This window comes from Sus scrofa, chromosome 15 (assembly GCF_054392235.1).
Source record: "Sus scrofa isolate SSC_HxYL_T2T_F1_AM1 chromosome 15, Sscrofa_HxYL_maternal_Yorkshire_Landrace_v2.0, whole genome shotgun sequence".
Taxonomy (NCBI): Eukaryota; Metazoa; Chordata; class Mammalia; order Artiodactyla; family Suidae; genus Sus; species Sus scrofa.
Genome location: NC_139397.1, coordinates 134,860,401 through 134,884,439, shown reverse-complemented (window position 1 = coordinate 134,884,439; position 24,039 = coordinate 134,860,401). Strand labels below are relative to the sequence as shown.

General features: G+C 42.7%; 3 protein-coding genes across 22 annotated transcripts in view; 1 reads left to right on the top strand and 2 right to left on the bottom strand.

The window, feature by feature from the left end:
• USP37 (ubiquitin specific peptidase 37) overlaps positions 1-13,938 on the top strand; it is a 97,664-nt gene extending 83,726 nt beyond the window's left edge. For 19 of the 20 annotated variants that reach the window (NM_001444839.1, NM_001444837.1, NM_001444835.1 and 16 more), the window contains 6 exon segments: positions 1,210-1,376; positions 2,993-3,053; positions 7,005-7,120; positions 7,964-8,033; positions 8,578-8,716; positions 9,254-13,938. In NM_001444839.1, coding sequence (NP_001431768.1) covers positions 1,210-1,376; positions 2,993-3,053; positions 7,005-7,120; positions 7,964-8,033; positions 8,578-8,716; positions 9,254-9,341 — 641 coding nt within the window. In that variant the 3' untranslated portion in view covers positions 9,342-13,938. 20 annotated transcript variants of the gene reach the window in all.
• PNKD (PNKD metallo-beta-lactamase domain containing) overlaps positions 1-24,039 on the bottom strand; it is a 160,917-nt gene that overhangs the window by 518 nt on the left and 136,360 nt on the right. The gene's annotated exons all lie outside the window — the stretch shown is intronic.
• VIL1 (villin 1) overlaps positions 13,130-24,039 on the bottom strand; it is a 29,867-nt gene continuing 18,957 nt past the window's right edge. Inside the window, 5 exon segments of the mRNA NM_001444847.1 lie at positions 13,130-14,940; positions 18,913-19,053; positions 20,460-20,528; positions 22,419-22,607; positions 23,045-23,189. Of these exon segments, the coding sequence (NP_001431776.1) occupies positions 14,827-14,940; positions 18,913-19,053; positions 20,460-20,528; positions 22,419-22,607; positions 23,045-23,189 (658 nt within the window). The 3' untranslated portion in view covers positions 13,130-14,826.

The following is a 24,039-nucleotide window of genomic DNA, read 5'->3' as shown; positions in this document are numbered from 1 at the left end:
AGCCCTAAAAAAGCAAAAAACATTTCATATGAAATGAATCTGTAAAGATAATTCTTATTGACAGCCAGTTAAATTCTTTTTATGAGAACTTCCTTAACTTGTTGAGATGAAAATTTTTGCTTTGGTAAAGTGTTTGGGAGGGAGGGAAGGAAGGAAGGAAGTTCCTTCTCCCCACTCTTACCTAATTAAAAACTATAGTGAGATTTTAATAATCAGAAGAAAATTATGTCCATACTGCTTATTCCAGCCAGCTGTAATCTAGAAATTGAGATTAAAAAAAAAAAAAGATTAAATTTTTTCTTACCTCCCTGGATGAATGTTTTAAATGTATTTATGGCCATATATTTATATGGTACATGAGATGTTTATTACATATTTTGTAGCTTTTTTTGTTTTTTGCTTTTTAGGGCCACGCCAGCAGCATATGGAAGTTCCCAGGCCAGGGGTCAAATTGGAGCTACAGCTGCCCACCTACACCACAGCTCATGGCAACACCGGATCCTTAACCCACTGAGCAAGGCCAGGGATCAAACCTCATGGATTCTCATCAGGTTCATTAAACACTGAACCACGAAGGGAACTCAGCTCTTTTGATTTGGAAGATGTGCAAGGCTCATTTGATTACCCATGTGAAAACACACTAATTTGACATACAGTGTAATAAATGGGAGAATCTCAGTAATTAATCATTCTAGCCTAATTCTTACATCATTTACTCTAAGTATTATTTTTTTCCCAGTACTTGGTCATGTGTCATGACCTATGAATGTGGCTGTTTTTTCTTCTTCATCCTTAACCGTAGTTCTGACGATTGGTTAAGTCAGATCCATTACTAGATCAGAGGTTTTCTCAACGGAGGGCAGTTTTGTTCCCCAGGGGACATTTGGCACTGTCACTTTTGTTTGTTTTAGGGAGGGTGGGTTGCTACTGGCCTCTGGTAGGTAGAGGCCAGGATGTTACTAAACATTATATGTGTACAGAGCAGCCCCTCTCCCCCCAGCACAAAAAATTGTCCCACTCACAATGTCAGTAGTGTTGAGATTGAGAAATTCTGTGATCAAGACTATGTAGTAACATGAGATTGCAAGTCCTAAGCAAGTGTGTCTGAGGTTAAGATACTTACTCTCTGAACAGTAGATGTCACTCTAGTTCAGAGATTTCAGTTTGTAAGAGAAGATTTCCCAGTTATGTTATGTTTTACTTCTGCAGATCCTGCCAGTTTTACAGAGATAACTAAAGACTGTGATGAAAATAAAGAAAACAAAACTCCAGAAGGATCTCAAGGAGAGGTTGATTGGCTGCAGCAGTATGATATGGAGCGTGAGAGGGAAGAACAAGAGCTGCAGCAGGCATTGGCTCAGAGCCTTCAGGAGCAAGTAAGAGATATTTATATTGCTACTTTCTCTATACCTTTCCCAGGAAATAGCATAATAATAATAATGATAAACATTTGTTAAGCACTTACTACTTGTGTCGGGCATTGTTCCAGGTGATTTACATACAGTAAATCATTGCTCCACCAAAACACACAAACTTCTTTAGGACTTTTGCTTTGGACTTGAAACAGCACATTTTCCTTTTTTTAAGAAATCTAAGTGCAACAGTGTATTGTTGGTTACTTCCTATTACTGTAATTTATTGCATGCTAAAGCAGGAAGCGTTATCAGATCCAACTTTATTTTTTTTTTTGCAAACAGTTGAATAGTATACCATTGTGATTTTATTATTACTATGTTAAGGCACAGTATTTGTTTTGGTCATTTTCTCACAATATGAATCCCTTCCTCTGTGTGTGTGTGTGTGTGTGTGTGTGTGTGTGTGTGTTTAATGGCTGCACCTGCAGCGCATGGAAGTTCCTGGGTTAGGTAGGGGTTGTATCAGAGCTGCAGCTGTGACCTACACCACAGCCACAGCAACACCAGTCTAAGCCACATCTGCAACCTGTGCTGCAACTTGCGGCAATGCTGGATCCTTAACCCACTGAGTGAGGCCGGGGACCGAACCCACATCCTCACAGAGACAACATTGGGTCTTTAACCCACCGAGCCACAACAGGAACTCCCCTTTCCTGTGAATTATTTTAACATAAAATTCTTAGCAGTATTATCTGAAATTTTAGATTTTAGTTGTAGACTAACATTTATCTGCTCTTCTCTTTATGTAGTAATCTATTCTTCAATTTTTAGTTCCTTTTGTTTATATTTGTCAAAGCTAGTTGGTTTGTGCTATTGCAGTCACCTGAGGTATCTGACTGAAAGGTTTTGTTTTCATGGTTGTCTAATCCTATACAATCCAAGTCATGTTAGTAATAAAATAGAAATAATAAAAATTTATCAAGCCTCCCTAGAATGAGTGCATAGTTTTAGTTTTACTAATAATCAGATTAAGAAGTCTAATGTTACTGGGACATTGGGTCTTAACTTTTAACTGCACATTATTATCATATGTGGAGCTTTTAAAAAAAGACTGATGCCTGGGTGATTCTGCCCCTCAGACATTCTGATGTAATTGATTTCAGGTGTGATCTAAGCATCCAGATTTCTTTTTCTTTTTTTTTCTTTTTTAAGTAAGGACTTTTTAAAACTTCTCCCAATGATTCTAATGTACAGCCAAGGTTGAGAACTGCCGTTTTAAAGCTATTTCAGAGCCGGCCATAAGATGAAGTTTCTTTAGTTTGGTATGTATCAGGTTATTAATTACCAAAAGAAAATCCTGGAGTTCCCTGGTGGCATAGCAGGTTAAGGATCTGGCATTGTCACTGCTGTGGCCCAGGTTAGATCCCTGGCCTGGGAGCTTCTATATGCCACAGGTGGAGCCAAAAAAGAAAAAAAAGTAAACTTTTCCACATCCCTCAAGAGGTTGTATCCCAGACATTTATAAGATTATAGAAAACATTATTAGCAAATACTTTCAGAGCAGCTAATTTTATCCTCATTAAATAAGTTTAACTAATACCTCTTTAAATACTTTAGTTTTGTTCTTATCCCTTTAGGAGGCTTGGGAACAAAAAGAAGATGATGACCTCAAAAGAGCTACAGAGTTAAGTCTTCAAGGTATGGTGTTACTTTAATTACATCTTTATATGGTGAAATGTATCGCACACAGAAGAGCGTATAAAATGTGTTGACTTTTAATAACAATAACAAATTTGAACACCTCCCAGGTAAAGAAGAACCTTAAAAGTTACCTAAATACCCCTCCCCTTCACTCCCTCGCAAAAAAAGCCACTATTCTAATGTTTGTATTCATCATTACCTTACTCTTTTTGAATAATTTCACTACCTATATCCATATCCTTAGACAATATATTTTTTAATTTGGAATAATTAAATAGCAGGGACAGTCTACCTGTAATCCATCTGTATGACAGAGTGATACTGCTACTGATAAGACTCCTGGGAGAAGATAATGTGACTTCCATTTCCCCATGAATTTACAAGCACTCACTGTAAAGTCGTAAGTGAGTACTCAGAAGCATAATGTTCACCAGTATCATGGCATTTGGCAGAACTAAAATATGGACCAGATGCTGGAAGTCCACTGGACAGATAGTCACAGGAAGTAGGCTAACTGTATTTTCTAAGATCACTCTGGTCTTTCTCCAGCCCTCAGAAATAAAGCAGAACACTTTGCTAGTATAAAATGAGTATTCTAGGCTGATCTAGACTCTGGGGCTTGGTGAAGAAAGTTAAGAACTTCACTAGCAAATGGTTGAAACAGTTACAAATAAGAATTCAAGCTAGGCTCTCACCTAGGCATTCTGTCCTCAGATTTAAAAGATTGTACAGTGGTGGTAATGAATAGCTCATAATGCTCCAATCTGGACTGGTTGCCCTCTGCATCCATGCACAGATATCCTGAGATCTCCCTAACCATTTTCAAAGGGATTCCCTCTGATTGGCTCTTTTGTTTGAATCTCCCATTTTCTGTATCTCAGTCTTTTCTCATCCTTGGTCTACTGATGCTTTGATGGAGAACATTCCCAGTAGTTTTCTTGAAGAAGAAGGACTGTGACTTAGATTTCTTTGGAGACCTTGCAAGTTTCATTCTGCCCTAGTATTTGACTCATACTTTGGCTGAATATAGAATTCTGGGTTTACAGTCATTAGGAAAGCATTGTTTCTCCCCAACTTCATGCTTCTGGGCAGTGACAAAAATCTTGTCGTCTGATGGGTTGCTAAATTTATGAGAAGTCTAAAGCTGTTCTTTTTTTTTTTTTTTTTGTCTTTTTCTAGAGCCGCACCTATGGCATATGGAAGTTCCCAGGCTAGGGGTCTAATCGGAGCTGTAGCCTCCAGCCTATGCCAGAGCCACAGCAACGTGGTATCTGAGCAGAGTCTGGAACCTACACCACAGCTCACAGCAATGCCGGATCCTTAACCCACTGAGTGAGGCCAGGGATCAAACCTGCAACCTCATGGTTCCTAGTCAGATTCGTTAACCACTGAGCCACGAAGAGAACTCCTAAAGCTGTTCTTTATCTTGATTTGACCTTTTTTTTTTTTTTTTTTCCTGAAAGTTTGTAGGATCTTCTCTGTTTCTGTTGTAATGAAGTTTCACGGTGATGTGCCTTTTTTTTTTTGGCTGCGCCTGCAGCATGTGAAAGTTCAGGCCAGGAATCAAACCCACACTACAGCAGCAACCTAAGCCACTGCAGTGACAACGCCAGGTCCTTATCCTGTTGCACAGCAAGACAACCCCATGCAAAGATCTGCCTTGATGTGGGTCTTTTCCACCCATTTTTGCTGGGCAGTTAATGGATTATTTTAATCTAGAAACTTGTATCCTTTAATAAGATTGTGGGGTAGGGGGTGGTTCATGGAGGCAATACCACCTCATCTCTCTGAGGATGGATATTAAATATAGTTCACTTGTTTATTTATTTGAAGTTTTCTTCTCCCTGAATAGATTGTTTCCTCCAGGTTTCTCTGTTCTGTGTGTTTATTAGGGTCTTTACATTCCTCCTTAGAGCCTTTCCTCAGTTATCTAGTAATACTTGGCTGTCAGCTCATGATTAAGAGTAGGGGACTAAAAAGATAATTGGAAACTCTAAGTACATAAATAGCTAGGACTTGTCAACTTTGAGTTTTACAAGGTTTTACTGTTTAGGGGATGATGTTAATATTTTAGGCCTTTTCCTTGGGCTGGTAAGATGCCTAAAGAAAGTTTTCTCGTCTCTTACCTTTGCCTGAAAGGTAAAAGATGTGGCTGCCAAGAATTCTGGGAGCCAAGCACAGGAATAGGGCTGGGGTAAGAGTGGGAATTATCTTTAAATATCAAACTGACACCCACTCCTCTGTTTTCGTTATGGTGTTCCCCTGTGTGTGGCTGATCACCAGTCCAGAGACTGTTTTACTGGCTCTCCAGAGAACAGAGTGCTAGACTTCTATCTTTGCCCTACTGCGTAAAGTAGGGGGAAGTGGATCTAGGGATCTGTAAACTCAAACAGCTTTCACCTAATCCTTATTATTATCCCCTTCTTAGCCTCTGCTTTCACACAACTGGTACTTCCAAGTTGTGTGTCTTTTGAAGACTCTGTGATATAAATTGGATTGGTTCTCAACTTTTCCATTACTGGCTTAGGTTTTAGCTTTGACTTTCTTACGTGTGCTAAGTCAGTCATCTGTCTACATTCCAGCCTCCAGAATTTTGATGCTTTGTCTCTTCCTGTTCTTCCCATCCTTAAGTGTTCACGTCTTTTAAACAACCCTATGAAGCAAAAAGCCGTTTATATACAAATGCTCCTGGGATTCTTTATTTGAAGCCATTAGTAAAGCTGGATTCTTCCAGGAGTTCCCACTGTAGTGCAGTGGGTTCAGAATCTGATTGCAGCAGATTGGGTCACTGCAGAGGTGTTGGTTTAATCCCTGCCCAGGACAGTGGGTTAAAGGACCTGGCATTGTGGCTCAGGCTGGATTCAATCCCTGGCCCAGGAACTTCCATATGCTACTGGCGTGGCCATTAAAAAAAAAAAATAATAATAATAATAATAATGATGGAATCTGACTGCAGCAGCTCAGGTCACTGCAGAGACACAAGTTCAATTTTCAGCCTGGTGCAGTGAGTTAAAAGGGATCCAGCATTGTGGCAGCTGCAGTTTAAGTCACAGCTGTGGCCTGGATTCAGTCCCTGGCCCAGAAACTTCCATATGCTGTGGGTGCAGCCATTTAAAAGGTGGGGGGGAGAGTTCCCATTGTGGCCCAGCAGAAACGAATATGACTAGGAACCATGAGGTTGCAGGTTCAATCCCTGGCCTCGCTCAGTGGGTTAAGGATCCAGCATTGCTGTGAGCTGTGGTATAGGTCACAGATGCAGTTTGAATCTTGGGTTGCTGCTGGCTGTAGTGCAGCTGGCATTGGACCCCTAGTCTGGGAATCTGCATATGCCATGGGTGTGGCCCTAAAAAGCAAAAAAAATAAAAATAAAATAAAATTTAAAAAAGATGTATTCTTCCAGTGGAAACACATTATTAAAGAAAAAAAAATGGACCTTGGATTTATGTGTTTGTTTAGTATATTTTAGGTAAAACTTAAAGATTGAATTTCCATTATTTTTGTTAAATTTCACAAAAATGATTTAATAAGGAAAATGAAAGGATGTTGACCTTTCTTTTGAAAGGATGAAAGGATGGTCTCTTTTCCATGAGATAATTTATGTTTGCTGGTAACACCTGTAATATGCACCTTCAAATCTAACATACAGTTTATATAATATGAAATTTAGCGAAATTGGATTATCTCTAAAATTATAGTCTCTTTTTCAGTTTTCTTATTTTCTTATCAGGTTATTATCCCCTTTCATATAAATATATGTAAAACAAAAAGGAGTATTTCTTTTACAGACCTGGTACCTGAATCATTATTCCCTAGAGAAGCCGAGTGAATTGGAACCCTAATAATAACATGTTTCATGTTTTCTTAGGATGATAAGACATGTATCTCAAGCTGTATCTCTTTGTGTCTGTTCCAAGAACTTTTGCAAGTCTTTGTCTTTATGTTCTTCAGAGTTTAACAACTCTTTTCTGGATTCATTGGGCTCTGATGAGGACTCTGGAAATGAGGATGTTTTAGATATGGAGTACACAGAAGCCGAAGCTGAGGAACTGAAAAGAAATGCTGAGGTGGGTGGCGTTATGTTGCCTTTGTAGACCTGGTTGAGTTGCTGATCCTACTCTTGCTCTTTACTTTCAGCGGCCCTGCTGTCAGTGTCCATTGCAGGTTTATTTCTGCCCCTTTGGCAGCCACCAAATTGCCTTCACTTTCTCTTGGCCTTTGCTCCTCATTTCGTACACAAAAGATTCAAAACAAAATGAAACAAAAATAGAAATACATCCTGATCACCTTTTGTGCAGGTTAGGTAATAGCTGAGTAATAGCTCTCAAAGCTGTATGTATATTGAATCACTTTTAATTCTACAAAAACTGCCCCAAAGCTAGCATTAGATATATATTCTTTTATCATCCCTACCCCAAAGTACCTCAAGTATTTTCATCTTTTGAATTATTTTCTTAGGATAAATTCTTAGTTGAGAGTAAAATTCTTGGGTCAAAGGATATGAACAGTACCAACCACTGGGCTTTTTATTGAATCTAACCCCACATGCGGAGTTCCCATCACAGCTTGGTGCTAATGAACCTGACTAGTATCTGTGAGGATGTGGGTTCAATCCCTGGCCTCACTCAGTGGGTGAAAGGATCCAGCGTTGCCGTGAGTTGTGGTGTAGGTCTCAAATGCACCTCGGATCTGGCATTGCTGTGGCTTGTGGCATAGGCCGGCGGCTGTAGCTCCTGTTAGACCCATAGCCTGGGAACTTCCGTATTCCATGGGCGAAGCCCTAAAAAAAAAAATAAGTAAATTCATTGCATTGAAACTTAGCCATTTCAGCTTTGATAATAATTTTAAATATAGTGTTTTGCTTCTATGCAAATGAAGAGTTAAAAGTCATGCCCACTTCTGTTTTCCAGACAGGAAATCTTCCTCATTCTTATCGACTCATCAGTGTTGTCAGTCACATTGGTAGCACTTCTTCTTCAGGTAAATGAATATCAGGATTTCAGCATTTTATAAATTAAATAACCAGTGTTTACTCCAGGTTGGGTTGCTCTGAGCATAGCTTTATGAGGTATAAATTGAATGCATCAAGAAAATCTTTTCTTCAATCACACTAAGTGTGAATTATGTTAATAGGTGCAACTGTTTTGATTTTTCTATTCATAAATGACCCAAATTTCCCTACCAAAATATATTTATCATTGAAGCTATCCTGGGAGTTCCCTGGTGGCACAGCTGGTTGAGGATACAATGTTGTCACTGCTCAGGTCACTCTTGTGGCATGGGTTCGATGCCTGGCCTGGGAAACTTTCACCTGCCATGGGCACACCCAAAAAGAAAAAAAAAAGTTATCCGGGTGTAGTATTTTCTTCCCTTAAAATCTATAAGTTTTTTTTTTTGATGAGTTTTAGAAACATTGTTGGGACTAAGGTGAAATGGGGTTGGCTTTTTCTGAAACTTCCTATACCTGAAAAAAATTCAATGTCCTTTTTAAAAGCTTTTAATTTTAGAATTTTGTTTGTTTCAGGTCATTACATTAGTGATGTGTATGACATTAAGAAGCAGGCGTGGTTTACTTATAATGACCTAGAGGTATCTAAGATCCAAGAGGCTTCCGTGCAGAGTGATCGGGATCGGAGTGGTTACATCTTCTTTTATATGCACAAGTAAGAAACTTTGCCAGATCTGAAACCATGCGCTAAAAATCACCTGAACTCTTTCTTTTTCCTTTAAGGATAATGTTCCCATCAGTTAATTGGTTGACAGTTTTTGATTTTTGTTGTCTTTGCTTAGGGCTCATGTCATGTTATTACCTTAGAAGTCCAAAATATTTCTTCTCTTAACTCAGCATTAATTACTCATCACACAGCAGAATCTAGGTATGGAATTTAAGACAGTTTTATGATAGAAGCTGTCCTCATGAACCCTTTTGGTCTTCTAGTATATCAGCTAGAAGATCTGAGTTATACGGATGGAAACTACATAACATTTCTATCAAAGGTATGTGTTGCCATCTACTCCCAAGTGTTCTTAAGAATCAGCACATGGGGTTAAGATGGTAATAAAATGAATGACCTGCTTTACTTAATACAATTTAGGCATCAAATGGGATTATGCAGGCTTTATCAGTATCTGTTTTCTGTCTGTCCTTTGTCTTTGCTCACTGAATATCCTGTTTAATTTTTTGTTTGTTTTATTTTAAGGGAGATCTTTGATGAGCTTCTGGAAACAGAAAAGAACTCTCAGGCACTTAGCATGGAAGTAGGGAAGACCACTCGTCAGGCTTCATGAGGAACAAAGTGCTGGGTTGGCAGTGCGCACTGCATAATCTCTCTTGCTGCCACCCACCTCTCATTCCTCAGCCTGAGGAGAATGTGGAACTCTACTTGATGCGGGAGCAACAAACAGCTCAGGGCCAAACCAAAAGACGAAAATTGCAATTATGCGGAACGCTCCATATTAATTGTTTTATGGAAACTTTGGTCTCACATCTGTAGCTGATTATCCTTTTTTTCTCCTACAAGAGTGGCACTTCCTTTTGTCTTAGGAATACATGTTGTAAATATATACATATATGTACATACACACACACACACACACACACACACACACACACACACACACACGAGTATGCAGAATGAATGGAGCCTTAAGGAGTTAGGACACCAGAGTATGCCTGCTCAAAATTCATAGCACAGTGGTTTGAAAAGAAATGAAGTTGTCAAAGAGTCCATTCACCTGAGAAATGTGTGTAGATATACATATCATTTGGCATTTAGCTTTTATGCTCCTTGAGTAGTTTCACTCAAGTCTGTAATCTTTCATGTACGTTTCTTATTAGTAAAGTTCACTGGAAAGCCAGCTCTCCATGTTACACTAATGACAGTTTGTCCTCCTTGCAAAGGCGGGGCATTTCTGCCACTTGACTTGAGGAGCTTTTTAAAAAAATATTTTTTGAATTTGTAATGCTTTTGCTGTTTACATGCAGTCCCAAGAAATGGGTTGTTGGTGCTTTGGAATGTGTTATGGTCCCACATTTGGTATTCATTGTACATTTTGTATTTTCTTTAAAGAGATTTCTTTGCATAGTATGTTCATTGAATATCATCTATGTTATTACAGTAGTGAAGACAGAATCTTTTATTTTTCTTCGGTTCATTCTTCCATGGAGCAAGCATTACCCTAGCAGATTGCAGCCAAAACTTTGATAGGAAAGTGATATTGTTCCAATTGAGACTTCCCAACAAAGATACTTAGGGAATATGAAAAATGTGAGCATCTCTGTCTCCTAAACATAGAGAGGTCAGGAGGGGTATTAAAGCTGAAACTCTGGACCACTAAAGCTGAAAGCCCTGCAGCAAGGGTGAAATAAGTACGTGAGCTATAGGATGTAGCTTGAACATTTAACCATTTGCTGTCCGGCTTTGCCCTTAAAACAGGTTGAAAATTAAAATGTGATTGGTTTAGGTAATCCCAAGGACTAACAAATAACAAAGGTGTGTAATACCTTTTATCTTTTTAGGTGCTCTAAGTTGAGGTTAAATGGGGGTGCAACATGAAGTGCTACTTTTTAGTCACTCAGCTGACAAAATCAGCTTAATTAAGCAGCTTGTAAAACCATATAAAGAGTGAGTTTGAGAGTAGAATTCTGTTCATAAAATAATTTTGTGAGCCCAGGAATCATTAGGATCACACAGAGTTAAGAATAGCAAAGTGAAACATTCAGCATTTTCTTTCTTTTTTAAGTTCAACATCACAGAAGATGCAACTTTCTAGAAGATTGCCTTAAGAGAGCTCCAGCCCTATTCTCAAAACTCAGATGCGCTTTGACATAGTAACCTGTTCTAAAATTGTGAATCTTTGAATCTTTAAGGGCCCCAGCACTTTTGTTTAACTACTGATAAAAGCTTTGTCTCCTACCATTTACCTTTGTGTTACTGTAGTGAGCGCTCCAAAATGGTGCAGTGGTAGGATAGGCAGGAGTAGTTCAGAGGAAAATGCTTGTTTAAAAAACTAGCTTTGGACTTCCCAGTACCTCACAACATAAAAAACTAGCTTTGAAATTTGTGTTTCCACTGGGGAGCCTTTTTTCTTTCTTTCTTTTTCTTGAAAATACTGGTTTTCTCATGTGAGTGAATTGGTAGTCAAATTCTTTAGCTATTTATTGCTTCTCTTTTCTGTGTCTCTATTTGAGAGCTTTGAGAGGCATTGTTTAAATGATTGGGAATGATTTGAATTGAGTGGGTGCATTTAAGGCATTTAAAAAATTGTAAATAAATGCCGTAAGCCTAGGTTGCTCATGAAGTACCCTCATTTGACTTGCTTTTCGTAGCTTGCATGTGTGTATGGTTTAGAAGTACACTTGGTTCAAACATGATTTGATTTGATCCTCATGTTTTGGGCAGGACTAATTAGTTGAAAATAGTAAATGAGTTATATCATTGCTCATATACTTGCAAGTTTGGGACTTGAAATTTCTTTGTTATCTGTACATTGTTGTGGCCTGGTCAGCCTTCCTCTCTCCCTTCACTCCTTCAAATGTTACTTTATCCCTTTCAAAGTTACTTTCTCATCTTGTTCAGTGAAGGGCTAATGACTACAGATGAGGAGTTCAGCTGGACCTTACTGATGGGGTTTGTTGTTGTGTGTTGTTTTTGTTTTGTTTTGTTTTGTTTTTGAGCTGACTGTATATATTTAAAAATTACAAGTAGATAATATATTATTTTTTGTGCAGTTTGCTCAGAATCGGGGAATAGGGCATTTGGCATCTTGGGATCAGGAAGGGACAAGTTAGATGAGGACATGGTGCTTCAGTTTTAGGCAGCCTGCACAATAATTAATCTTCCTATTGAAAATACCAAATATGGTTACATCACTTTAAATGACTTTGAGTTGGAAATCGACAGTACTTAGTTCTGTACACAACTCATCTCAATTGAAATTTTGGGGAAGGGAAAACTAAACTAAAATTTAAACTTGTTGATTCTTATCACCTAATATTATTATGGAGGATTGGAAAGTTGCATGTGGCCAGATGCTGTTATCACTTTAGAAGCCCTGACTATAATTTAGGCCTATAAGAAGATAGCTTCTGTTTTGTAGGGAATATATTTATGTGTGTGTGCACACTCAGAAGTTTTGTCTCAGTAGGATAGAATAAGAAGCAAATCCATGAATTGTTCTTCTATTTATCTTTTGATTCCAAAAGCAACTTGTTTACTTGCCATGGTCTGTTAATTTCAGGCCTAACTTAGTGGCTCAATAACAAATATAAATGTGTTTACATTTTAAGAGGTATGCAGTGATACTTAAAGATCGGTTCATTAACTCTGGGAGGCAAATACTAGACTAGGCATTTCTTTATTTCTCTCCTTGAACAAATGTAAAATTCTTCTAAAAGAGAAACTTGAAGAATTAAAACCTCAGCAAGTGAATTCATGAATTTACTTATTCTTCCTTACTGTGATTACCATTATGGAACTATATTAATATAGCTCTACATATGTACAGCTACATATATAGTTGATAATGAAAATTATTTGGTAACACCTAAATTAAAGACATTTTGGCAGTGTCTCGTGTAGTTGAGCATTGTGAGGGGAGAGATAATGGGGGTTTGGATACATACAGGGAAAAACGATAGTTTGTGAACTCATTTGTGATCTGTTGAAAAGAGATTGTATTAAAACAAGTAAAAATGTTACTCCTCTCTGTCCTCTGAATTGACTTCAGTGGATGCTCTTAGTCATCCAACCTTTTTGCCCTGTTTAATTGATCCCCTGAGGTGGTCTTTTGCTTTAAATCGGGGAAACAGGGGTGGATCTCCAGGTACGTGTGGATCTTGTGTATACATGGAGATTTTTAGAAAAATGACCAACAACCCAGTACTAGATGCAAGTCACTAAAGAGTGTCCTCCTAAAACAGATCCATCTTTTTCCTCATCTTGCTTTACACCAAGTAATGCTCTTTAAGTATGTACAGAAACTAAACAGATTTCTGCCCCTAGCTATTTTCTAATGCATTACTTTAAAATTCTTATTTTGTCTCTATCAGTATCTTATTAACAATGGAAAAAATACATATATATATTTTATTGGAAAACTATAGTTTGTTAGGACTTGAGAGTTTTGTGACAGGTTTCTTTTGGTGTGTCTCATCACGATCACTGACTCCTTTATGGCATGCTTTGATTACTAGACCTCAGGCTGTCTCTTTTGTTGTATCATACTTATACACAGTAAACTTTCCTTTCCATGTGTCTGAGTCTGAGGTTTTGAAGTTTATAATAGAAAATGTGCCAGTATGAATACAAGCAGTTGATTTCAGTAATTTGGACTTTTCTTAAAATGCAGAAATTTGAAGTAGAGGCGTGTCCATTGGTGTCAGAATAGAGTGGGTGAGGGGTCTGCATCAGGACCAAAGTTCATTAGGTCCATTGCCAAAACGGAAGAGCAATCAACTGAAGTGGTCTGTTTCAAGAGCAGAAGGGGAGGAAGAGTGAGACACCGTGGTTGTACACACCTCTTGTCCTTAGATTTCCCTCCCTCTCTTGTCCTTCCATCCCCAACTTCTCTGGCCTGTTGTCAGTGTTGTTTATTTATGCTATGGAAAGGAGAACAGAAGTAAGCTTCCCACACTTTGCCTAATTGAGCCACTACCAGGTTTGCTGGCAGCTTTGGCCACATTATTTGTGAGGTGATTTTCTTTGTGTTCAGAGTGACTTTTGATTCTGATTCTTTATGTTGTTTTGTATGGAGCGGCACTTTATCTGTGTTTTAGCAGAACTGTTCCTCTGTACCCTTTACGGTTTTTCCTTGTTTTTGTTTCCTTTTTAAATTATGCATTGAGTTTTTTGTGTGTGTGAAATTAAAGCCTTTATTAACCTTGTGTTGGCGCAACTGTTATTTCTGAAAAGGACATATTCCTGCAGACAGTTAACCAGTTGAAGTTGTGGGAGTCACCCTCTGTCGGCCTTCTGACTTGGACGTCCAAGCAAGCAGCACTGTTACAGCGTCAGGGAAGTGGGATGGGAAATCAGGTATGGCCAAGTCAGCACTCCCCTCCAGTGGTTTTCATCCGAGAAGACTGAAGCTTTGCAGAGGTTCTGATAACAGTTTGTAAACCCAGCGTTGGCCTTAGCTGTGCTCTTCCTTTGCCTTATTACTAAGAGGACCAGAGAGCCGGTGAAATAGCGTTTGCATTTCATACTTTTGTTAGGCCTCAAGCTGAGGCCCACGGGGCACATTATCCTCACTGGGTACTGGTTCATGAGCGTTCCAAAACCTCCTAATAGGGCTACCGCCTGGGCCATTCAGCTCTTTCAAAGAAGGGGTCCCCTTTTACTTGTCACCTGAGAAAAGCATATGTGAAAAGGAAAAGCCATTACTCTGGGAAAGATAAAAACTGCAAAATGCTTCAGCCCACCTGCCATAATTAAAAGTGAGTCATGATAAAAGCTAAGGAGGGTTCTTCCTAACTAATGTTCTGTAGAGTGGGCTGCTCTTCTAAGGAGAGAAAACTCTTGAACAGGATGGTTAAGAAGTAATAAACAATGCAACCACCTTCTTGAGAGCTGAACTTGGGACCACAGGCTTCTGACAGAGGCATCATCTTTCTGGAGGAATAGGATACTAAACAAAAGTGGCATCTCCACAGGCTGCTGCTCACAGGTACTATGTAAATTTTCAACTGGTATGTAGCACGAACACCAATAATAACAATGAAGTTCTGCAGGCAGGGTAGGGTACTATCTTAAGCCACAACTACTCTTGCTTCTCAAAATAGTCCTTTTTCTTTCTTGAGATTCTGTTGTTTCCATCGAGGCAGAGCAGAAAAGGCAGCAGGAGTCATCCCCAAGGCCTTGGTGAAATCTTCAATGGACAGGTGCTCCTAGAAGAGGAAATGGATCAGAGGGCAGAGGTCACATTCTTGCCAGAGTTTGCTTTGATGAGTCATAGCTGTGGTACCAAGTCAAATGAAGGGCAAAAACAGGGGCAATGTTGTGAGAGCCAAGAAAGAGATTGGGGTGGGTGGGTGGGGAGCATGACATTTTGAGGTCCAAAAGATTTGATCCCTGAGTTAGTTGGAGCACTTTTTTTTTTTGGATCAGGGTCAAGTTCACACTAGCCCTGAAATAAAAATTAAGACATTTGGGGTTGCTTCTCTTTTCAGGTCTTAATTTTCCTCTTCAGAAAAATGGAAGTTTTTGGGGGTTTTTTTGTTTTGTTTTGTTTTGTTTTTTCTGGATTTTTTTTTTTTGTCCATGCCTGTGGCATGTGGAAGTTCCTGGGCCAGGAGTTGAACCCATGCCACAGCACTGACCTGTACCACAGCAGTGACAATGCCGAATCCTTAACTCACTGTGCTATAAGAGAACTCCCAGGAAGAATTTCTTAGAGGCTAATTCTTGCTTCTTTGTAATCCTTTTACGGGGATGAAAATAATATTACATGTGAAACAGCCTTGGAAACAAGGTATCTGTTCATCTGTCTTATCAAATAGTGACTTTACAGCTCTTTCTGTAAGCTTGGCCCAAAGAGTAAGCACATGAACCCTAGAAGGGAGTCTGCACAAGTCAGTGTATAAGACCAAGTTGTTACAGGAAACACAGCTCTTGGAGCAAGAGCCATCACCCTTGGGAGGGGCTCACCGCCCTGTGCCCTCCTTTGCTTTGGGTGAAGTTAGAAGGCCGACTGCAAGGGGAGTAGGACAGAGCCAGTGTTGTCTAACTTCACAGGCTGGTGTAGCACTAACAAAGACCCTGACAGATTTGAATAGTCCCACTTTCAGGTAATGAAGCTCAAGTTCAAGAAAGTCTGGATCATCTGATCCCAATTCATGCTCCACTAACCCACATCCCTGAGTGAGTCCAAGGATCCTGTAAAAGCCTCTTGTCACCTTTCCCTCCCAGACCTGCCAAGTATATACTACTGTGCACACAGGGGACTGCGTATTACCATTAGAGTTACCTTCATCCCTCTTGGCTTCTAGGTTAAAAGGCAACATGTTAAAACCTCATCAGCCTTTTTTATTTCACTGTGAATGTGTCAGCAGTTAATCTGGGGGTTCTCATTGTGGCTCAGCAGGTTAACCCAACTAGTATCCATGAGGACTCGGGTTCAATTCCTGGCCTCTCTCAGTGGGTTAAGGATCTGGCATTGCCGTAAGCTGTGGTGTAGGTTGAAGATGGAGCTCACATCCCGTGTGGCTGTGGCCTAGGCCCGAAGCTGCAGCTCCAATTCAATGCCTAGCCTGGGAACGTCCATATGCCACAGGTGCAGCCCTAAAAAATAAAAGAAACAGCAGTTATCTGTGGGAGCAGGTTTTGCTTAGAGACAGTGGCAGGTAGCAGCAAAAGTACAGCTGAGGTGCAGGGGAAGATTGCAAAAGAAGAAGCTAAGAAAGCAACAGAACAAATTCAGAGTCAAATTTTGCCTAGCTATCTTGAGTAGAAAAATTTTTGGATAAATGGCTTGTCGGAGTTCCCGTCATGGCGCAGTGGTTAACGAATACGACTAGGAACCATGAGGTTGCGGGTTCGGTCCCTGCCCTTGCTCAGTGGGTTAAAGGATCTGGCGTTGCCGTGAGCTGTGGTATAGGTTGCAGACGCAGCTCTGATCCCGCATTGCTGTGGCTCTGGCGTAGGCTGGCGGCTACAGCTCCGAATGGACCCCTAGCCTGGGGACCTCCATATGCCACGGGAGCGGCCCAATAAAGAGCAAAAAGACCAAAAAAAATAAATAAAAATTAAAAAAAATAAATGGCTTGTACTGGCTTCACTCATCCTCTGAATGATCCCGAAGATTAGACAGCGAAATTCTACCTTTTCATTCTTGGCTTAGAAATCGTAACTGAGAGTCACCTTTCTAGGCCTTGAGTCTCTTCAGCCACAAGACTGAAATGACCTCTGCTTCCAGCTTGAACATGATTTACACTAGGTAAACTGTTCAGAATAGGCCAAATATTCTCCAGGCATGCTCAGGTAAGAGCCTCAAATTAAAGTTGTTAGAACTTTCCCAGCCTCCATCTCTGCTCCTCCAGGCACCAGAGGGGACAGGTTCAGGGTGAAAGCAGCAGGTTTCTTTTCAATCTTGGGCTGCTCTGCTGCAAAGCATTGCCCTGGAGATTTTTTTTTTTTTTTTTTGACTCCTGCACCGCACTGCAGAGAGCCCTGAACAGAACAGCTTCTTGTTAAACACCTGTAGGTGGATTTCAAGCTCAGATGAATCTGAAGCCCCAGCTCGCTAAACTGTCATTTAGAGGTTATGCCCTCCTGCCTCTGGGCATTCTTTGCTCAACACTCCTAGGAGCCCTCCCCGCTCCATCAGGCAGGGCCATCGAGCACCTTGCTTTGGACACAGCTGTGGCTGCTGCGTCCTTGGTCTGCAGGTGCCTTCTCTGTCCCACCCAGGCTGGCTCTGCAGCTTGGTTGAGACTTCTGGACTCTGACCCCTGGGCTAGATAACAGAGACTGCCCATCCCAGTGGACTTGTATCTTTCCACTGGTCCTGTTCTCAAACCCTGCAGTCCTGCCAGCTGATTACTGGCCTCACCCATGCCCACATCCGCCTCTCTGTGGTTTACTCATGGGTACTCAAACACTCAGATTACCTCTTGCTACTGCCTGCAGCCAGACCCCCCACCCCCACCCCACTGTTGATTGTCACTAGCTACCCTTCTAAGCTTGGAGCAGCCAGAAAACTCAATCCTTCCATTCTCCCCACTTGGCATGGAACCCACAGCTCTTCTGCAGGAATGCATACTACTCCCATAATTAAAAAAAAAAAAAAAAATCTGGAGCTCCCATTGTGGCTCAGCAGGTTAAGAACCCAACATAATGTCTGTGAAGGTGCAGGTTTGATCCCTGGCCTCGCTCAGTGGGTTAAGGCATTGCCACAAGCTGTGGTGTAGGGCACAGATGCACCTCAGATTCCGAATTGCTGTGGCTGTAGTATAGGCCAGCAGCTTCAGCTTCGATTCAACCTCTAGCCCTGGAACTTCCATATGCCACAGATTCAGCCCTAAAAAGAAGAAGCGGGGGAGGGTATTTTGTTCGTTTGTTTTGGCCATGCCTGTGGCATGTGGAAATTCCCAGGCCAGTGATCGAACCCATACCACAGCAGTAACAACGTCAGATCCTTCCTACTAGGCTGCCAGAGAACTCTAAAAATGTGTTTTTAACAAGCCCTTTTTGCCAAACTCTTCCCCAAGTGGTCCGCACAGATAGCAGCTGCAGCCACCTGATGGACCCTCTGCCAGTGAGGCTCCTCCCCAGCACTCCTCTGAGTCGCCTGCCCACCAAACATGTTTCAACCTGGATGTCTCTTGGGTGCCTCAAACGATATGGCTGCCACTAAACTCATGATTGTTCCCCTCTAAGCTTGGTCTGAGCCAGAGTTTTTTATATCAGAAAATGACAGTTTCCTCCTCTCATGCCCTTTATCCAGGCATTACCAAGTGTCATTGATTTTACCCTCTAAATATTTCTCTAAACCATCTCCTTCCCCCCACCACCACCCACTTGCCCAACTTGTGGCCACTGCATTGGCAACCTTCCAGTCCATTCTTCACTGAGCAACAAGAGTGGTCTTTTAAAAGCATACACCTGACGCTCCCCTGCTTCACCCATAATGGATCCCCTCAACTTTTAGGATGGACACCACCACCCCCAGCCTGGTATAGAAAGCATTGCCCAGTCCGGCCCTTCCCCACTTCCTGACCCCAACAGCTGCCCCTCCCCAGATCCACACACACACCCCTTGCTGTTTTGTCCCACCCTTTGCTTATTCCCTCCTGCTCCCTTCTCCAAGAATAACCCTCTTTGCCTGAATAATTCCTGCACCTTTCAGGAGTCTGACTCACCTCCCTCCTGCTGGGGTCCACACCCTGAGGAAGCTCCTCTGCAGGCTTGTTCACCAGCTGCTCCAGGGGAAAGATGGGTAGAGGACCAGAACTGAGGTTGGTGTTAGCATTGAACACGTCTGGTTTAGGGTTTTTGATCTCCTAGGGAAGAAGAGGAAAACACTCTTGACTTTATGGTTTGTGGCTGCCTCCTGGGCTGCCTTTTTCACTGAAGTCAACAATGATCCTAGGGGAACCTCCTCCAAGAAGCCTTCCATGACGCCCACCTCCCACCGTCCACAAACAGAGGCACACACTCCTCAGAAGAACAGAGCACACCGAACTGGACCCATGAGCTAACACTTGGTGGTCTGTATCCAACCAAAGCCAGTTGGCATAAGAGGACTATTTTGTTCTATGACTTATGAACTTCTCTATGGCTACCCCCGGTATTTGATGTCTACTTTGGACGTTTATAACTCTTTGTCTTATCTGCTGTGAAACTGTCATCAGTAAATTCGCTTAGCCTTGACCTATCTATGCTCACCTGCCCGTACCATCAGTCAACCAGTAAGGGTTTATTGAGTGCCACAGGATTCCCAGCCTGTGGGTAGGGCCGAGGAGCCATATGTTATCTGCTGATAAATCCTGCTGTTCTTGGGAAATTGCTTTCACATACTGGTTACATGTAGCAGAGGCCATTTGGTCTCATTTCCCCTGTAAGGCTGTGAACGTCTTTGATTTCATATTTCCACATGCTAAGCCTGCAGGCTGAGTACATTTCTATGAACTAACTGAAAGATTGAAGGAAGTTCTTCTATCCTGAGAAAGGATCCCCAGGGTGGTGATAGTAGAGAAATCGTTATTTCTCCAAGTAAGATCTGTGGGCTACCTGCAGCAAATTACCTGGGCCCTTTGTTAAAAACACATTTATTACCAGGTCTCAACTCAGTTCTGCAGACCAGAAATCTGGGGAGTGAGACCTTGGAATCTGCACTTTAATAAGATCTTCCCATACCACAGTTCCCCACCACCCAGACTTATGCGTGATAACATTTGGGAACCTAAATAAATAAATAAAATTTGGGAACCATTTCACTAGGGAATGGAGGAGACAGAGTAGCTAGAGGCCTTGACGTTAAACAGCAAAAATGACTTCTAGGAGTTCCCATTGTGGCTCAGAGGTAATGAACCCAACTAGTATCAATGGGGACACCAGTTCGATCCTTGGCCTCGCTCAGTGGGTTAAGGATCTGGCTTTGCTGTGAACTGTGGTATAGGTCACAGATGTGGCTCGGATCTGGCACTGCTGCAGCTGTGATGTAGGCTGGCAGCTGCAGCTCTAGCCTGGGAACTTGATCCCTAGCCTGGGAACGTCCATGTGCTGCAGGTGAGGCCCTAAAAAGACAAAAAAAAAAAAAAAAAAAAAAAAAAGAGGACTTCTATAAGAAGTGGGAGAAAACGGTGGAAAGGAGAGGACCCTGGCTGGCATCTTCTCAAGCTTTCTCAGTTCCCATGGGTCTGACCATCAGCAGTGGCCACTGTGAGACCCAGCCACCTGTACTCACAGCAGTGATCTGGCTCCAGTCCCCAGAGTTTCCAAGCTCCGCCTTCAGGTCCTCATAGGATTTGGAGTCCTGCATGTAAAGTAAGTAGCAAATTAGAACCTGGGTCATGGCAAAGGAGACCATTTTTCTTCAGGCATTGAAATAAGGCTGGCCTAGGGCCTGGGGGGTAAGAAGGGGTAGAGGGAGCTCAGGGGGAGGCTGGAGGACGTTCCTGAAAAAGGAGGTTGGATGGGCACAAAGGGCTGACAGGCAACAGGCTGGGGCAGGGGACTATTGCCCCACACAACCCTGCACAGGGATGGAGGGTATGATCTTTCCCTGCCCTCGGAGTGGAAGCAGCTGCACGCAGCCTGGGGAACCCTGTCCACATTGTGAGGGCTCTGGGGGCCTCGGAGGTCCTGGAGAGCTTGGGGGCTCCTCTCAGAGCTTGGAGGGGACCCTGCTGTAGAGAAGTGAAGGGAGCAGAGGGGACCTTGGCTCCACGGCAATCCCCTGTCTCTTCACACCCAGGGCCTGGCAGCAAACATGGCACATTATGAGCTCCAATTATGCTGACTGACCGAATGAATGATTGAGTGAATGAGTCAAAGAAAAACCAGTACAGACGTGGGGGAGGCCTGCTAGAGCTGTTGTCCTGGGACACGGCCCTAGATCTGAGAAGTTCTGCCATCTAGATTTGCAGCCTTGAGATCTGTTTGAATCCATCAGTAAGACTAAGCTCATCAACCACTGAATTTTTTTAATGGGTTGGAGGAAATTAATGCAAGCTATTTCCCTAAACTCATCTGCTTTGCCAACTTCATGTACCTAAAGCCACCTGGCCAACACTCAATCTGCCTTAGCCTTCCTCAGCCCTGCAGAAAACTCTTACTGGGTTTCCATGTTGAGGACTTACCCTCTGCTCCTATCTGGGACCAGTTTAGGAAAATCCTGACCAAGTCTGATTCACTCTCCTTCAAGTAAGGACTACATGTAGAACTCATTTTGCTTTGAATTAATGCCAGGAGATATTTGTCTTTGGACATGGCCCTTTAGAATTGCTGTGTTCCCTGAGTTCCCGTCATGGCTCAGAGGTTAAGGAATCTGACTAGCATCCATGAGGACTCAGGTTCGATCCCTGGCCTTGCTCAGTGGGTTAAGGATCTGGGGTTGCTGTGGCTGTGGTGTAGGATGGTAGCTGCAGCTCAGATTTGACCTCTAGCCTGGGAACCTCCATATGCCGCGAGTGCGGCCCTAAAAAGCAAAAAAAAAAAAGACAAAAAAACTGATGTGTTCCCTTTCATCTGGCCTGAGGACACACCAGCGCCGTCCTACAGACGTTTCTGCAATGATGATGCAAATGTTCTTTTTCTATGCTGTCCAGTATGGTAGCCACTAGCCCATGTGGTTAGTGAGAAATTGACTCTTTCGTTTTAATTTTTATTAATTTGAATTTATATAGTACAGCTCTTACCAATAATATCCAAGAGTTTTGAGCTAAATCTAGTGCACAAGCAAGACACTGTAATTGGCCAAGTTTTGTTTTTTGTTTTTTGAGGGTTTTTTTGCTTTGTAGGACTACACTTGCGGTATATGGAAGTTCCCAGGCTAGGGGTCAAATTGGAGCTGCAGCTGCCCGCCTACACCACAGCCACAACAACAGCAGGATCCTTAACCCACTGAGCATGGCCAGGGATTGAATCCACATCCTTACAGATACTAGGTAGGTTCATTACCGCTGAACCACAACAGGAACTCCTGGCTGAGTTTTGATGGACTTCCTTTCCTCCCCCTCACCAGGGGACTAAATGGTCCTACTGCTGCCTTACATTTTATTCTAAGTCCCCTCAAGCCCCTTTACAAATATATCACAGGTTATCTGCCACAACAGACACAAAAGCCTGGGAGTCTGCCCTGTCCTCCCATGTGCCACGAAGAATGCACTGGGCTGGCAGAACCAGGTGGGCTGGGGCCACTCACACTCCACTTGAAGGGATCCCAAGCCAGGAACCAGCCTGTGAAGGTGGGGGGCTCATATCCTTGCTTCACCACAATGATGGGGGTCTCGGGGTCCCGGCCGCTGGGATGGGTCTTGAGATACTCCTGCGCCGTGACGGCTGCAGCTTTCTTCTCGTCCTCATTGGCATTCTTCCCAATCCAGAAAAAGACCTGTGGAGCATCCCAGAGCCTGGTCAGTCCTTCCTGTCCTCTCTGGGCTCACGCAGGCTCAGATGTCCAGCAGTGACCCTGAGCCTGGACAGACCCCCATCGGGCTTTGACTTTGCATCTGGAAATTGAGGAGGTTGGACGGATGCCCTCTACTTCGATATTCTGCAAATGAGTGACTCCCAGCCTCTGCAGAACCAAAAAGACTCTCAAAAACACTCCTCGGCCACAAGAAATAGACTGGACTTTGGGAGAAGAATATATCCTGCCCTGCAGCATGTCCCTCCCTCCCTGCCTCCTCTGTCTTAGTCTCCTGCTGTTTATAACATCACTGCTGGGGAGAACACGCACAGGAGCCAGGAAAACATCAAAAATTCCCTATCCCTAAAACCCTGAGGATTGAGATGGTGGGGAAGGAGGTCCCCAGGCCTCAGTCCTACCTGGTCCCAGACGTCTAGCAGGAACACATCATCCTCTTCCAAGTCATCCTGATTGAAATCAGGGATTTCCGTGGCCAGGAAGCGCCCGGTCTGGTTGGAACATTCAAAGAGCCGGGGAGTGATGACCAGGGTTTCCTCCTGCAGTCTGCAAGGGCAGGAGGAAGGCATGGGAGAAGAAGAATTGATGACACAGAACTCAGGGACTCCGACATGGAAAGCCCATCTCCTGGGAAAAGGCACATGAAAGGTCCCCCCTTCTCCCTAGAGTCCAGAAATTCCCACCGCTCTTCCAGGACATCCATTCCAGTGGCTATTCTATAATCCTGTAAGGAAGTTCTTCCTGATATCTTCCCTCTATCCCTCCTGCTGCTGCTGTAGTGCATGCCCTTTTGCATTTGAACTGGGGAACAGTGGATCATGGACCTTCTTTATTTATTTATTTATTTTGTCTTTTTGCTATTTCTTTGGGCCGCTCCTGCGGCATATGGAGGTTCCCAGGCTAGGGGTCAAATCGGAGCTACAGCTGCCGACCTACGCCAGAGCCACAGCAACGCGGGATCCGAGCCGCGTCTGCAACCTACACCACAGCTCATGGCAACGCTGGATCGTTAACCCACTGAGCAAGGTCAGGGATCGAACCCACAACCTTATGGTTCCTAGTCGGATTCGCTAACCACTGCGCCACGATGGGAACTCCTGGACCTTCTTTAGAAAAAGAGGATTTGAGGAATTCCAGTCGTGGCTCAGCAGAAACGAATCTGACTAACATCCATGAGGACGCAGGTTCAATCCCTGGCCTTACTCAGCGATTAAGGATCCAGTGTTGCCGTGAGCTGTGGTGTAGGTTGAAAAGGCGGCTCGGATCCCGTGTTGCTATGGCTGTGGCATACGCCAGCAGTTACAGTTCCAATTTGACCCCTAGTCTGGGAACCTCCATATGCCTCAGGTAAGACGGGGAAAAAGGGGGGGGGCGGATTTGCAGCTTGTGCTCCTCA